Here is a 15,537-nt window from a genome sequence, read left to right as displayed (position 1 = left end):
TTAATCAACCGTTCCCCATCTGTTCATTAATCAACCATCCCCCATCTGTTCATTAATCAACCGTTCCCCATCTGTTCATTAATCAACCGTTCCCCATCCGTTCATTAATCAACCGTTCCCCATCCGTTCATTAATCAACCGTTCCCCATCCGTTCATTAATCAACCGTTCCCCATCTGTTCATTAATCAACCGTTCCCCATCCGTTCATTAATCAACCGTTCTCCATCCATTCATTAATCAACCGTTCCCCATCTGTTCATTAATCAACCGTTCCCCATCTGTTCATTAATCAACCATCCCCCATCTGTTCATTAATCAACCGTTCCCCATCTGTTCATTAATCAACCATTCCCCATCCATTCATTTATCAACCGTTCCTCATCCGTTCATTAATCAACCGTTCCCCATCTGTTCATTAATCAACCGTTCCCCATCCGTTCATTAATCAACCATTCCCCATCTGTTCATTAATCAACCGTTCCTCATCCGTTCATTAATCAACCGTTCCCCATCTGTTCATTAATCAACCGTTCCCCATCCGTTCATTAATCAACCATTCCCCATCTGTTCATTAATCAACCATTCCCCATCCGTTCATTAATCAACCATTCCCCATCTGTTCATTAATCAACCGTTCTCCATCCATTCATTAATCAACCGTTCCCCATCTGTTCATTAATCAACCGTTCCCCATCTGTTCATTAATCAACCATCCCCCATCTGTTCATTAATCAACCGTTCCCCATCTGTTCATTAATCAACCATTCCCCATCCATTCATTTATCAACCGTTCCTCATCCGTTCATTAATCAACCATCCCCCATCTGTTCATTAATCAACCGTTCCCCATCTGTTCATTAATCAACCATTCCCCATCCATTCATTTATCAACCGTTCCTCATCCGTTCATTAATCAACCGTTCCCCATCTGTTCATTAATCAACCGTTCCCCATCTGTTCATTAATCAACCGTTCCCCATCTGTTCATTAATCAACCGTTCCCCATCCGTTCATTAATCAACCGTTCCCCATCCGTTCATTAATCAACCGTTCCCCATCCGTTCATTAATCAACCGTTCCCCATCTGTTCATTAATCAACCGTTCCCCATCCGTTCATTAATCAACCGTTCTCCATCCATTCATTAATCAACCGTTCCCCATCTGTTCATTAATCAACCGTTCCCCATCTGTTCATTAATCAACCATCCCCCATCTGTTCATTAATCAACCGTTCCCCATCTGTTCATTAATCAACCATTCCCCATCCATTCATTTATCAACCGTTCCTCATCCGTTCATTAATCAACCGTTCCCCATCTGTTCATTAATCAACCGTTCCCCATCCGTTCATTAATCAACCGTTCCCCATCTGTTCATTAATCAACCGTTCCTCATCCGTTCATTAATCAACCGTTCCCCATCCGTTCATTAATCAACCGTTCCCCATCCGTTCATTAATCAACCGTTCCCCATCTGTTCATTAATCAACCGTTCCCCATCCGTTCATTAATCAACCGTTCTCCATCCATTCATTAATCAACCGTTCCCCATCTGTTCATTAATCAACCGTTCCCCATCTGTTCATTAATCAACCATCCCCCATCCGTTCATTAATCAACCGTTCCCCATCCGTTCATTAATCAACCGTTCTCCATCCGTTCATTAATCAACCATTCCCCATCCGTTCATTAATCAACCGTTCCCCATCCGTTCATTAATCAACCGCTCCCCATCCGTTCATTAATCAACCGTTCCCCATCTGTTCATTAATCAACCGTTCCCCATCTGTTCATTAATCAACCGTTCCCCATCCGTTCATTAATCAACCATTCCCCATCCGTTCATTTATCAACCGTTCCCCATCCGTTCATTAATCAACCGTTCCCCATCTGTTCATTAATCAACCATTCCCCATCCGTTCATTTATCAACCGTTCCCCATCCGTTCATTAATCAACCGTTCCCCATCTGTTCATTAATCAACCATTCCCCATCCGTTCATTTATCAACCGTTCCCCATCCGTTCATTAATCAACCGTTCCCCATCTGTTCATTAATCAACCATTCCCCATCCGTTCATTTATCAACCGTTCCCCATCCGTTCATTAATCAACCGTTCCCCATCCGTTCATTAATCAACCGTTCCCCATCTGTTCATTAATCAACCATTCCCCATCCATTCATTTATCAACCGTTCCTCATCCGTTCATTAATCAACCGTTCCCCATCTGTTCATTAATCAACCGTTCCCCATCCGTTCATTAATCAACCGTTCCCCATCCGTTCATTAATCAACCATTCCCCATCCATTCATTTATCAACCGTTCCCCATCCGTTCATTAATCAACCGTTCCCCATCTGTTCATTAATCAACCGTTCCCCATCTGTTCATTAATCAACCGTTCCCCATCTGTTCATTAATCAACCGTTCCCCATCCGTTCATTAATCAACCGTTCCCCATCTGTTCATTAATCAACCGTTCCCCATCTGTTCATTAATCAACCGTTCCCCATCCGTTCATTTATCAACCGTTCCTCATCTGTTCATTAATCAACCGTTCCCCATCCGTTCATTAATCAACCGTTCCCCATCTGTTCATTAATCAACCGTTCCCCATCTGTTCATTAATCAACCGTTCCCCATCTGTTCATTAATCAACCGTTCCCCATCCGTTCATTAATCAACCGTTCCCCATCTGTTCATTAATCAACCATTCCCCATCCATTCATTTATCAACCGTTCCTCATCCGTTCATTAATCAACCGTTCCCCATCCGTTCATTAATCAACCGTTCCCCATCCGTTCATTAATCAACCGTTCCCCATCCGTTCATTAATCAACCGTTCCCCATCCGTTCATTAATCAACCGTTCCCCATCCGTTCATTAATCAACCGTTCCCCATCTGTTCATTAATCAACCGTTCCCCATCCGTTCATTAATCAACCGTTCCCCATCCGTTCATTAATCAACCGTTCCCCATCCGTTCATTAATCAACCGTTCCCCATCCGTTCATTAATCAACCGTTCCCCATCCGTTCATTAATCAACCGTTCCCCATCCGTTCATTAATCAACCGCTCCCCATCCGTTCATTAATCAACCGTTCCCCATCCGTTCATTAATCAACCTTTCTCCATCCGTTCATTAATCAACCGTTCCTCATCCGTTCATTAATCAACCGTTCCCCATCTGTTCATTAATCAACCGTTCCCCATCCGTTCATTAATCAACCGTTCCCCATCCGTTCATTAATCAACCGTTCCCCATCCGTTCATTAATCAACCGTTCCCCATCCGTTCATTAATCAACCGTTCCCCATCTGTTCATTAATCAACCGTTCCCCATCCATTCATTAATCAACCGTTCCCCATCTGTTCATTAATCAACCGTTCCCCATCCATTCATTAATCAACCGTTCCCCATCCATTCATTAATCAACCGTTCCCCATCCGTTCATCCATCAACCTTTCTCCATCCGTTCATTAATCAACCTTTCTCCATCCGTTCATTAATCAACCGTTCCCCATCCGTTCATTAATCAACCTTTCTCCATCCGTTCATTAATCAACCTTTCTCCATCCGTTCATTAATCAACCGTTCCTCATCCGTTCATTAATCAACCGCTCCCCATCCGTTCATTAATCAACCGTTCCCCATCTGTTCATTAATCAACCGTTCCCCATCCGTTCATTAATCAACCGTTCCCCATCCGTTCATTAATCAACCTTTCTCCATCTGTTCATTAATCAACCGTTCCCCATCTGTTCATTAATCAACCGTTCTCCATCCGTTCATTAATCAACCGTTCCCCATCCGTTCATTAATCAACCGTTCCCCATCCGTTCATTAATCAACCGTTCCCCATCTGTTCATTAATCAACCGTACCCCATCCGTTCATTAATCAACCGTTCTCCATCTGTTCATTAATCAACCGTTCCCCATCTGTTCATTAATCAACCGTTCCCCATCTGTTCATTAATCAACCATTCCCCATCCGTTCATTAATCAACCGTTCTCCATCTGTTCATTAATCAACCGTTCCCCATCCATTCATTTATCAACCGTTCCTCATCCGTTCATTAATCAACCGTTCCCCATCTGTTCATTAATCAACCATTCCCCATCCGTTCATTAATCAACCGTTCCCCATCTGTTCATTAATCAACCATTCCCCATCCGTTCATTAATCAACCGTTCCCCATCTGTTCATTAATCAACCATTCCCCATCCATTCATTTATCAACCGTTCCTCATCCGTTCATTAATCAACCGTTCCCCATCTGTTCATTAATCAACCGTTCCCCATCTGTTCATTAATCAACCGTTCCCCATCCGTTCATTAATCAACCGTTCCCCATCCGTTCATTAATCAACCGTTCCCCATCTGTTCATTAATCAACCGTTCCCCATCCATTCATTAATCAACCGTTCCCCATCTGTTCATTAATCAACCGTTCCCCATCTGTTCATTAATCAACCGTTCCCCATCCGTTCATTAATCAACCGTTCCCCATCTGTTCATTAATCAACCGTTCCCCATCTGTTCATTAATCAACCGTTCCCCATCTGTTCATTAATCAACCGTTCCCCATCCATTCATTAATCAACCGTTCCCCATCCGTTCATTAATCAACCGTTCCCCATCCGTTCATTAATCAACCGTTCCCCATCTGTTCATTAATCAACCGTTCCCCATCTGTTCATTAATCAACCGTTCCCCATCCATTCATTTATCAACCGTTCTCCATCCATTCATTAATCAACCGTTCCCCATCCGTTCATTAATCAACCGTTCCCCATCCGTTCATTAATCAACCGTTCCCCATCCATTCATTAATCAACCGTTCCCCATCCGTTCATTAATCAACCGTTCCCCATCCGTTCATTAATCAACCGTTCCCCATCTGTTCATTAATCAATCGTTCCCCATCTGTTCATTAATCAACCGTTCCCCATCTGTTCATTAATCAACCGTTCCCCATCCGTTCATTAATCAACCGTTCCCCATCTGTTCATTAATCAATCGTTCCCCATCCGTTCATTAATCAACCGTTCCCCATCCGTTCATTAATCAACCGTTCCCCATCCGTTCATTAATCAACCGTTCCCCATCTGTTCATTAATCAACCATTCCCCATCTGTTCATTAATCAACCATTCCCCATCTGTTCATTAATCAACCGTTCCCCATCTGTTCATTAATCAACCGTTCCCCATCTGTTCATTAATCAACCGTTCCCCATCCGTTCATTAATCAACCATTCCCCATCCGTTCATTAATCAACCGTTCCCCATCTGTTCATTAATCAACCGTTCCCCATCTGTTCATTAATCAACCGTTCCCCATCCGTTCATTAATCAACCGTTCCCCATCCGTTCATTAATCAACTGTTCCCCATCCGTTCATTAATCAACCATTCCCCATCTGTTCATTAATCAACCTTTCCCCATCCGTTCATTAATCAACCGTTCCCCATCTGTTCATTAATCAACTGTTCCCCATCCGTTCATTAATCAACCATTCCCCATCCGTTCATTAATCAACCTTTCCCCATCCGTTCATTAATCAACCGTTCCCCATCTGTTCATTAATCAACCGTTCCCCATCCGTTCATTAATCAACCTTTCCCCATCCGTTCATTAATCAACTGTTCCCCATCCGTTCATTAATCAACCATTCCCCATCTGTTCATTAATCAACCTTTCCCCATCCGTTCATTAATCAACCGTTCCCCATCTGTTCATTAATCAACTGTTCCCCATCCGTTCATTAATCAACCATTCCCCATCTGTTCATTAATCAACCTTTCCCCATCCGTTCATTAATCAACCGTTCCCCATCCGTTCATTAATCAACTGTTCCCCATCCGTTCATTAATCAACCATTCCCCATCTGTTCATTAATCAACTGTTCCCCATCCGTTCATTAATCAACCATTCCCCATCTGTTCATTAATCAACCTTTCCCCATCCGTTCATTAATCAACCGTTCCCCATCTGTTCATTAATCAACCGTTCCCCATCCGTTCATTAATCAACCGTTCCCCATCCGTTCATTAATCAACCGTTCCCCATCCGTTCATTAATCAACCATTCCCCATCCATTCATCCATCAACCGTTCCCCATCCGTTCATCAATCAACCATTCCCCATCCGTTCGTTAATCAACCGTTCCCCATCCGTTCATTAATCAACCGTTCCTCATCCGTTCATTAATCATCCGTTCCCCATCTGTTCATTAATCAACCGTTCCCCATCCGTTCATTGATCAACCGTTCCCCATCTGTTCATTAATCAACCGTTCCCCATCCGTTCATTAATCAACCGTTCCCCATCCGTTCATTGATCAACCGTTCCCCATCTGTTCATTAATCAACCGTTCCCCATCCGTTCATCCATCAACCTTTCTCCATACGTTCATCAATCAACCATTCCCCATCCGTTCATCCATCAACCGTTCCCCATCCGTACATCCATCAACCTTTCTCCATCCATTCATCCATCAACCTTTCTCCATCCGTTCATCCATCAACCGTTCCCCATCCGATCGGTTGATCCATCACTCTCTCCCCATCCATTCGGTTTATCTCTCACTCCCTTCCCACCTATTCGCTTTAGCTCTCCCTGCTCTCCCCATCCGCTCAGCTGAATTGTCACTTCTCTCCCAATCCACCTGCTCCGGGTTTCCTTGCTGTAAACTCCACTCACTCCGAACGCTCTTTCTGATCATCCAATTAATACTCTTTCCTCTAACCCACTGCGTATGCTCAAACATCCGGTCTGGCCGTTGGATCCCTCGTTAGATTCAAGACCCATTCTTGTCCACATGATCACCCTGCTCACTTTTACTCAATCATCCATTTGGATATCTGAATGTAGTGCAGAGGTTTACCTTACCCGTTCCTCACTGTGGCTCACTTTGCCTCTTCCAAAGTGTCCCTGAATGCTCTTTGACATGCCCTTCCAGTGAATTAGGCCACAGCTGGAGTACTGCATGCAGTTCTGGTCGCCGTTTTATAGGAAGGACCTGATTGCACGAGAGAGGGTGCAGAGGATGCTGCCTGGAATGGAGAATCTTAGCTATGAGGAAAGATAGCATAGTCTGTGTTTGTCCTCCGTGGAACAGAGGAGACTGAGGGGAGACCTCATTGAGGTGTATAAAATTTTGAGGGGCCTGGATATAGTAGATAGCAAGGACCTATTTCCCTTGGTGGAGGGGTCAGTTACGAGGGGCATGGATTTAAGGTGGTTGGTGGAAGGTTCAGAGGCGAGTTGAGGGGAGGCTTTTTCATGCAGAGGGTTGTGGGGATCTGGAACTCGCTGCCTGGAAGAGTGGTGGATGCAGAAACCCTCACCACTTTTAAAAGGTGCTTGGATGGGCACTTGAAGTGTCGTAACCTTCGGCGTTACGGACCTCGAGCTGGTAATTGTGATTCGACTGGATATCTTCTTGTTAGCTGGCACAGGTATGATGATTACTACTACAGGGGATCAAATATAGCCAGGGTGATCTCCTGGACTAGTTTTGGTCATCTGGATGGGTCGGAGAGGAATTTTACTAGATTTTTTTCCTCAATTGGCCTGGGCTTTTTATCTGATTTTATTTTGCCTCACCCAGGAGATCTCATGGCTCCGGTTGAGGTGGAGTGTAGAATGTTTCAGTGTAAAGGGTGTTGCAGTTGTGCGGGACGGGCTGGTTAGGCTGGATGCTCTTTACATTTCCGCCATTGTTCATTGTTCACAGGTTTACATGTAACCTTCAGGGCTGCTGACCGAGGGCCGTGCGGCTCTTTGTCAGCCGGCACGGACACGATGTTGCTGAAATGGCTTCCTTCTGCGCTGTAGTTTTCAAGGACGTTACAAGGACACCCTTAAAGCCTCCTTAGTAAAGTGCGACATCACCACTGACACCTGGGAGTCCCTGGCCGAAGACCCTCCTAGGTGGAAAATGCGCATCCGGGAGGGCTCTTCGAATCTCAACGCCAAGAGCGTGACGAGATCAAGCGCGGGCGGCGGAAGGAGCACGCGGAAAACCAGTCCCAACCAACCCTTCCCTAGGCGAATGTCTGTCCCACCTGTGACAGGGTCTGTGGCTCTCATATTGGACTGTTCAGCCACCAACGAACTCACTTCAGGAGTGGAAGCAAGTCTTCCTCAATTCCAAAGGACTGCCTATGATGATGATGAGATTTCTATGCTTCTAATTCTATTTATTTCCAGCTGAATGATATGAGTTCAGTTAGTAGAACTCTTAGTCCGAGAGTTGTCGGTTTTACTTCCCATTCCAGGACCTCGGTCCACAGTCTATGTTGACACGAGGGATTATTGAGGTAGCGCTGCATTGTGGGAACGGTGGTTGTCCCACGAGACATTAAGCCGAAGTCCCAGTTAGGTGGTTGGGATGGAAGTTAAGGATTTCATTGCAGTATTGAAGAAGGGCCTGTATATCTCCTGGTGTTCTGGACAAGATTTATAAAACAATGCCATCATCCCGAGATGAACTGGTTAATGGTCTCTCTGTTGTTTGTGGGGCCTGGCTCAAGCAGACTGGCTGCTGGGTCTCTCAGTGTGAAGCAGTTCGAATATATTGAGGGACCTAACAGAGGTCACATCAATACAAGGCTCCACAACCTTTATTTCATTGCTTGGTGTAATGTATTTGCTTCATGGCAACTTGCTTAAGAATTCATAGCAACACATTACAATTAAGAACTAGTTAGTTTATTAACAATGATTCAACAGTCACACTACACATTACGAGTTCATCCACCATCATCACTGGCGGTCTCTCAAACAAGGATGACTTGCTTCCACATGAGTTCACAGATGTTTCAATGAAGGACCCAATGTTCCAGTCCTGAACTCCAATTGATGCCTGTGCGTGGATTTGTTTAATGTATGGTGACCGTTGCACACCAGCCACCACACGGGCTTGACAGAGCTAGGCCTTTATCCAGTGGCAACGGTTAACCAGGACGACTGGAGACCTGCTCTGCTGCACAGACCTAGTGCGCGCACACATATCGCACAGTGTGGGCTGGGCCCCGTGCTGCCGCTGGGCCCTCGCCTCTTCTGAGCCCCGTACCCTCATTTGCAGCACCTCCGCCAGGATCTCTCACCGCTCCTCCGCCACAAACACTCGCCGCTCCTCCGCCAGGGATCTCCCACCGCACCAACCATGTGCCGGACCTCCGCCATGATCACCCACCGAATCTCAGCCACGATCCCTCATCGCTCCTCCGCCTCGATCACTCGCCGCACCTCCGCCACATCTTTCCCGCTCCTCCGCCACGGCCTTCCCGCTCCTCTGCTGTGCCTGGGCTCCGCTGATGCTCCTGCCCACGCTCCTGATGACGTCACCCAATCGCCCAGCTCGAAGCCGTCGCACACTTGGAACAGCTTGCGCTGGAAGTTATAGTGCCGCTCCAGTGCTTATACTTCCTGGCCTGCGGAGGTGTTCTCTCGCAGGTTGGGGTGGCACAATTACCATCACCAATTCATCCACTAGGTTCACAACTGCATACCTCATCGCGGATGATCAAGACCTAACTGGGCTGGGGTTTTATTGAGTCTTGTGAACATCATGTGACCGGCGAAGCCATTCACAATGCAACAGCTCGACAACTATTTTAGGTAGAACTTTAAACCAAGGGCCCCCTTATTAAAGGAACACTCGAACCGACGAATTAATAAATAAAACTTTTGAACATTAAACGGTCGGGTTGAAATTTGGTTGCCAGGGGTGATGATGCACTTCAGTCCCTCCAGAAGGCAGTGAGCGTACCAATGCAGCAACAGATCTTCAACCTGTGAACATACTCACAGGTGCGTACATTAAAGTTGTAATATTCATTTCGAATTTGTGTTGATAGCTATTCTATTTGTTACCGTGTTGATTGTGTGTTTTTTCATTCATTTCCTTAAATCTGTACACATTACTGATTGATTGGTTTTATTCATGTTTCCACATTCGACAATTTAGAATGTATTTGAAATTTCCATCTTTATTAAATGGATTTTGTCTCCCTGACATTTCAAACATTATGCTTCATTCACCCGACATCTCCAGACTGTCTCACCCCCACCCTGGAGGATTGTGTCATTTTCCATCGCTTCAAGTATCAAATCAGCAACATAGATAATAATTCCGGTCAATGTAATACCTCTACTGCGAGTCTATTATTTAACCTCGCTCTCCCCCTCTCTTTCTCTTTCTCTTTCTCTCTCTCTTTCTCTTTCTCTCTCTCTCTCTCTTTCTCTTTCTCTTTCCTTTACAGAGTCAGCCATGGTTCAATTTCCAGCACCCTCGTTTCTGAGCCAGAAGGTTATAGATTCATGATCCACCCCGGAAACAGTAGATCACAACTCTCGGCTGACACTCCTTGCAGTACTGGTGGACTGCTGCACTATCGGAGCTGCCGTCATTCGGATGAGACGTTGACATTATTAATTCCCCCTGTCTCCAACTCTCTGTGGCAGTGTTGCAGTAGCAGTATTTTCGGCTCTCGTCCCCTCCCTCAAGGTGTTGCAATGCAGTCGGCCCCTTCCTCCTCTTTCTGGGGTGCTCACGCAGGGCCACAGGCTGGAGCAAAAACAAGAGCTCCTTCCCCCACAAGCTCACTGCTCCCAATGATCAGGCCACACCTCCAACAGCTTGACAACTCTTTTGTTGCAAAACAACAATAAACGTTAAATTAAGTGCCCCCTTATTAAAGAGTGGAGGGGAAGGGGGGAACACTACAAACTCTTTTCAGGTGCCCTTTTTTGGGGGGGGTTTTTGTGAGTTTTTGCGTGACTTTTTTTGTGGGTTTTTTTCAGGCACCAAGAGGCAAATTATACAAGTGCCCCCTGAACTCGGGGGACACTAAAACCCGGCAATAAAACAAATTAAACTTTAAAACAGATAAAATCAAATTAAAATTGGTTTGCCGGGGTGGGTGATGATGCACTCCAGTCCCTCCGGCGCCCACCTCTGGCGGAAGGCCGCGAGCGTGACCGGTGGACACCGCGTGCTCCATCTCCAGGGACACCCCTGGCGCGGATGTAACCCGCGGAAGAGAGGCGGGCGGTCGGGGCTGAACGACTTCCCCCTCGACCCCCCGCTGCCTGGACCGGCTGATGGCCCACCTTGGCCGTGCCCAGGAGCAGTCCTACGGGGAGGCCCCTCGGACCTGCCTGCTCGCCTCCGCCCAGGGTGTTAACCTGCTCTCTCAGGTGGACGTAACCATCCAGAGGCGTAGAGCAGGGGAGTTATCAACGGTGTCCTCTGCACCCAATATTTATCAACATAACAAAAAAGCTGATTATCTGGGTCATTATCACATTGCTGTTTGTGGGAGCTTGCTGTGCGCAAAATTGCCTGTGGCGTTTCCCACATTACAACAGTGACTACACTCCAAAATGACTTCATTGGCTGTAAAGCGCTTTGGGACGTCCGGTGGTCATGAAAGGCGCAATGTAAATGCAAGTCTTTTTTTTTTACAGTTAATTTAGTGGCGATAGTGATCCTGTCCCGAGGAAGGTGCGGTCTCTCCAGATGTATCACGCGTTACCTGGTGTCCATGGCGGTAACGGACCTCCTGGTCATTATCACCGCTGTGATATTGAACCGAATCAGTGGAATTTATTTCCCGGGCAGTTTCCTGTCCATCACCCCGGTGTGCAGTGCGAGCATTGCCCTAACTTATGCAGCCAGAGTCAGCTCTGTCTGGTTAACGGTCGCCTTTACCTTTGACCGATGTGTGGCCATTTGCGGCCAGAAGCTGAAAACCAAATACTGCACCAAGGAAACGGCGGCTGTTGTGATAGGGACGGTCGGCGCGCTGAGCTGTCTGACCAATGTTCCCTGGTATTTTATACACGAACCCATCTACATAACAGACAATGTCCCGTGGTATTGCAGACTGAAGGATATCCGTTACACTTCTCCCGTGTGGACAGCTTTTGATTGGTTCGACCATCTTGTAACCCCGTGTCTCCCATTCCTCCTGATCCTTTTGCTCAATGCGCTGACGGTCAGTCACATTCTAGCGGCCGGCACAGTGCGCAGGAGACTCCGTGCCCGCGGTAATGGAGAGAGCCAGAGCGATCCAGAGATGGCGAGCCGGAGAAAGTCTATCGTTTTACTCTTCGCCATCTCGGGCAGTTTCATCCTGCTGTGGATGACCTATGTTGTTCAGTTCCTATATGAGCGAATTACAAATGATTATAAAGTCAACGGTTTCACAGACCCCAAATTTATTTTCATTGAAAGTGCAAATATGCTTCAGCTGTTGAGCTGTTGCACAAATACATTTATTTATGCAGCAACTCAGAGCAAATTCAGGGAGCAGTTAAAGAATATGGTGCAATATCCGCTGAAAATAATAGGCAAATTATTTACATCATGACAACAATAAATTCAAACCATAACACTGCTTTATATGAATAGCCGTATCCCGCGTTACATTTAGCAAACAAAGAATTTCCACCGCTGGATATGGATTAATGTCAACGGGAAACATTTCTAAAATTGTGGCCTGTAGCAAGACAAATCGCCTTCTATATTAGTGTAAGGATAAGTTTTGAATAGCAGAATGAGGCGTGTAGGTTTGCGGAGTGGGTCTGGCGATCTCCCTGTACCAGATACCAAAAAAAATCCCAATTTACTGACAGGTGTCCCTCCTGTACCAGAGACACAAACATTCAACTTTACTGACAGGTTACCAGATACCCAAAAAAATCCCAATTTACTGACAGGTGTCCCTCCTGTACCACTGACACAAACATTCAACTTTACTGACAGGTTACCAGGTACAACAAAAATCCCAATTTACTGACAGGTGTCCCTCCTGTACCAGAGACACAAACATTCAACTTTACTGACAGGTTACCAGGTACAACAAAAATCCCAATTTACTGACAGGTGTCCCTCCTGTACCACTGACACAAACATCTTAAATTACTGACAGGTTACGTGACTGCATTAATGATAAAAAAAACATTGCAAGTTACTAACAGATGAGCATTAACTTCAAAGTCACTTGACATGAGTTCTGCAAGTTTTGGGTCTTGAATTTCTCTGCTACAGGCGGGAGTCTTCAGGAGAAAGAAAGACTTGCTTTTACATAGTGACTTGCACGACCACCGGATGTCTCAAAGCGCTTTCCAGCCAATGAGGTACTTTTGGAGTGCAGTCCCACTGTTGTAATGTGGGAAACGCGGCAGCCAATTTGCGCACAGCAAGCTCCCACAAACAGGAATGTGATTATGACCCGATAATCTGTTTTTGTTATGTTGACTGACGGATAAATGTTGGTCCCAGGAGACCGTCTATCCCAGGTTATTCCATGTCTCGTCCTACAACAGTGGAAAGAGTGTGATCATTTGTTTTTCTTGTATCAAATGGTAGATGTTTATTAAATCTGGAATAAAGCTGATACTTTTCTGTTGCTGATTTGATGGTCCATCGTTTCTGGTACTGAGGAGTCCATTGTTCTCTGATCTCTCTGTAGCATCATAGATCATCCTCCTTCTGACGAGAAGGGCTTTCAGATTGAAAGAGTGCTACTGGGAGAGAGTGGGAGGGTGGGAGCATTAGCCCAGGGCTTTGGAGAGAGTGTGGGTCAGTTTCGGACAGATACAGGGTTATGGAGATGTATCAGGGTCGTGGTATTGGTTTGGGTTGATAAAAAGGCTCTGGGGAGAGCATGGGAAGTGAGACTAATTTTAAATTGCTATGGGGCGAGATCATGGCGATGAGATGCATGAAACACAAAAGGTTAGTATGCAGGTACAGCAAGTGATCAGGAAGGCCAATGGAACCTTGGCCTTCATTCCAAAAGGGATGGAATATAAAAGCAGGGAAGTCCTGCTACAGTTATACAGGGTATTGGTGAGGCCACACCTGGAGTACTGCGTGCAGTTTTGGTTTCCATATTTAAGAAAGAACATACTTGCTTTGGAGGCAGTTCAAAGAAGGTTCACTCGGTTGATTCCGGAGATGAGGGGGTTGACTTATGAGGAAAGGTTGAGCAGGTTGGGCCTCTATTCATTGGAGTTCAGAAGAATGAGAGGTGATCTTATCGAAATGTACAAGATTATGAGGGGGCTCGAGAAGGTGGATGCAGAGAGGATGATTCCACTGATAGGGGAGATTAGAACTAGAGGGCATGGTCTTAGAATAAGGGGCCGCCCATTTAAAACTGAGATGAGGAGGAATTTCTTCTCTCAGAGGGCTGTAAATCTGTGGAATTCGCTGCCTCAGAGAGCTGTGGAAGCTGGGTCATTGAATACATTTAAGACAGAAATAGACGGTTTATTAATCGATAAGGGGATAAGAGGTTATGGGGAGCGGGCGGGGAAGTGGAGCTGATCCATGATCAGATCAGCCATGATCTTATTGAATGGCAGAGCAGGCTCGAGGGGCCATATGGCCTACTCCTGTTCCTGTTTCTTATGTTCTTATGACTGAATTAAAAAAATGAATATTCTGCGCAATTAATGGGTTGAATCAATAATTACAAACCTGCTCAGTTAGAAACAGTGTCTTGTCCAACATTTACCCTTCAACCAACTTCACTAAAGCAAAGTATGTGGTCGTTATCACATTGCTGTTTGTGGATCTGCCGGTTGCCGTGTTTCCGACATTACCACAGTGACTGCACTTCACCAGCACTTCCTTGGCCGAAAAGCACTTTGGGACATCCTAAGGTCGTGAAAGGCGCTACGGAAATGCAAGACTTTTTTTTTCTTTTAAAAATTTAGATCCAATTCTATACTTGCCAGCAGTAAAGTGCAGAATTGGTCAGTAAAGTATTAATATATGAGATAATATCAGCATATTGAGGTCTGATCAGTGAAGAGGTCACGTGCAGGGCGATTCTCCTCGCCGTTTGTGGGTCTACGATATATGGCCTCATCAAAAATCTGCTAGCACCGACAAAACCAACGGAAAAGAGTGTGCACGCTGGTCCGAGAACACCTCAAGCCGAAGGAGAACATCTTAATGGCCAGGTATCGCTTTTATACACACCATCGCTCCGAGGGCCAGGATGTGGCAAGCTATATATAGCCGACCGAAGGCGCCTTGCGGGACCGTGCGAATTTACCGGATCTTTGGGGGAGGTGTTGCGGGACTTTTTTTTCGTGCTTGGAGTCGGCCACGAGCTCATTCTTCGCAAGCTGCTGTCTGCCGAATCCCCAGATCTGAGCAAGGCCATCACGATAGCCCAGGCTTTCAAGTCCATGAACGATAACACTAAACAGATATCGCTGCAGCTTCGAAACTCACCGGCAAGCACTGTGCGTAAAATAGCGCCTTCAGCAGGCAGAACTGTCCTTGGCAGGGCCCACACGCCCGCAGAGGCCAGGCCTAGGGTGACTCAGAGCCCGCCGTGGAGCATGAATGTGAATCCATTAAGCACCATGTTGGCGCTGCGGAGGTAATCATCGAGCCCATCAATGTCGATGCAAGCACTACGTGTGCAAGGGCTGTGGAACAATGGGGCACCTCCAGCGAATGTGCAGACATGCTGTGACTCACCACGTGGCAGAG

At 46.1% G+C, this 15,537-nt stretch overlaps 1 protein-coding gene across 1 annotated transcript in view; it reads left to right on the top strand.

Moving 5' to 3' along the window:
• LOC139235696 (probable G-protein coupled receptor 139) overlaps positions 1-12,391 on the top strand; it is a 79,581-nt gene extending 67,190 nt beyond the window's left edge. The window contains exon 2 of the mRNA XM_070866735.1: positions 11,487-12,391. Within this exon, the coding sequence (XP_070722836.1) occupies positions 11,487-12,391 (905 nt within the window). The remainder of the gene's footprint in view (positions 1-11,486) is intronic.
• Positions 12,392-15,537: the final 3,146 nt, after the last annotated feature.

Source organism: Pristiophorus japonicus, chromosome 23, assembly GCF_044704955.1.
Source record: "Pristiophorus japonicus isolate sPriJap1 chromosome 23, sPriJap1.hap1, whole genome shotgun sequence".
Lineage (NCBI taxonomy): Eukaryota > Metazoa > Chordata > Chondrichthyes > Pristiophoridae > Pristiophorus > Pristiophorus japonicus.
This window is presented reverse-complemented; position numbering and strand designations above follow the sequence as displayed.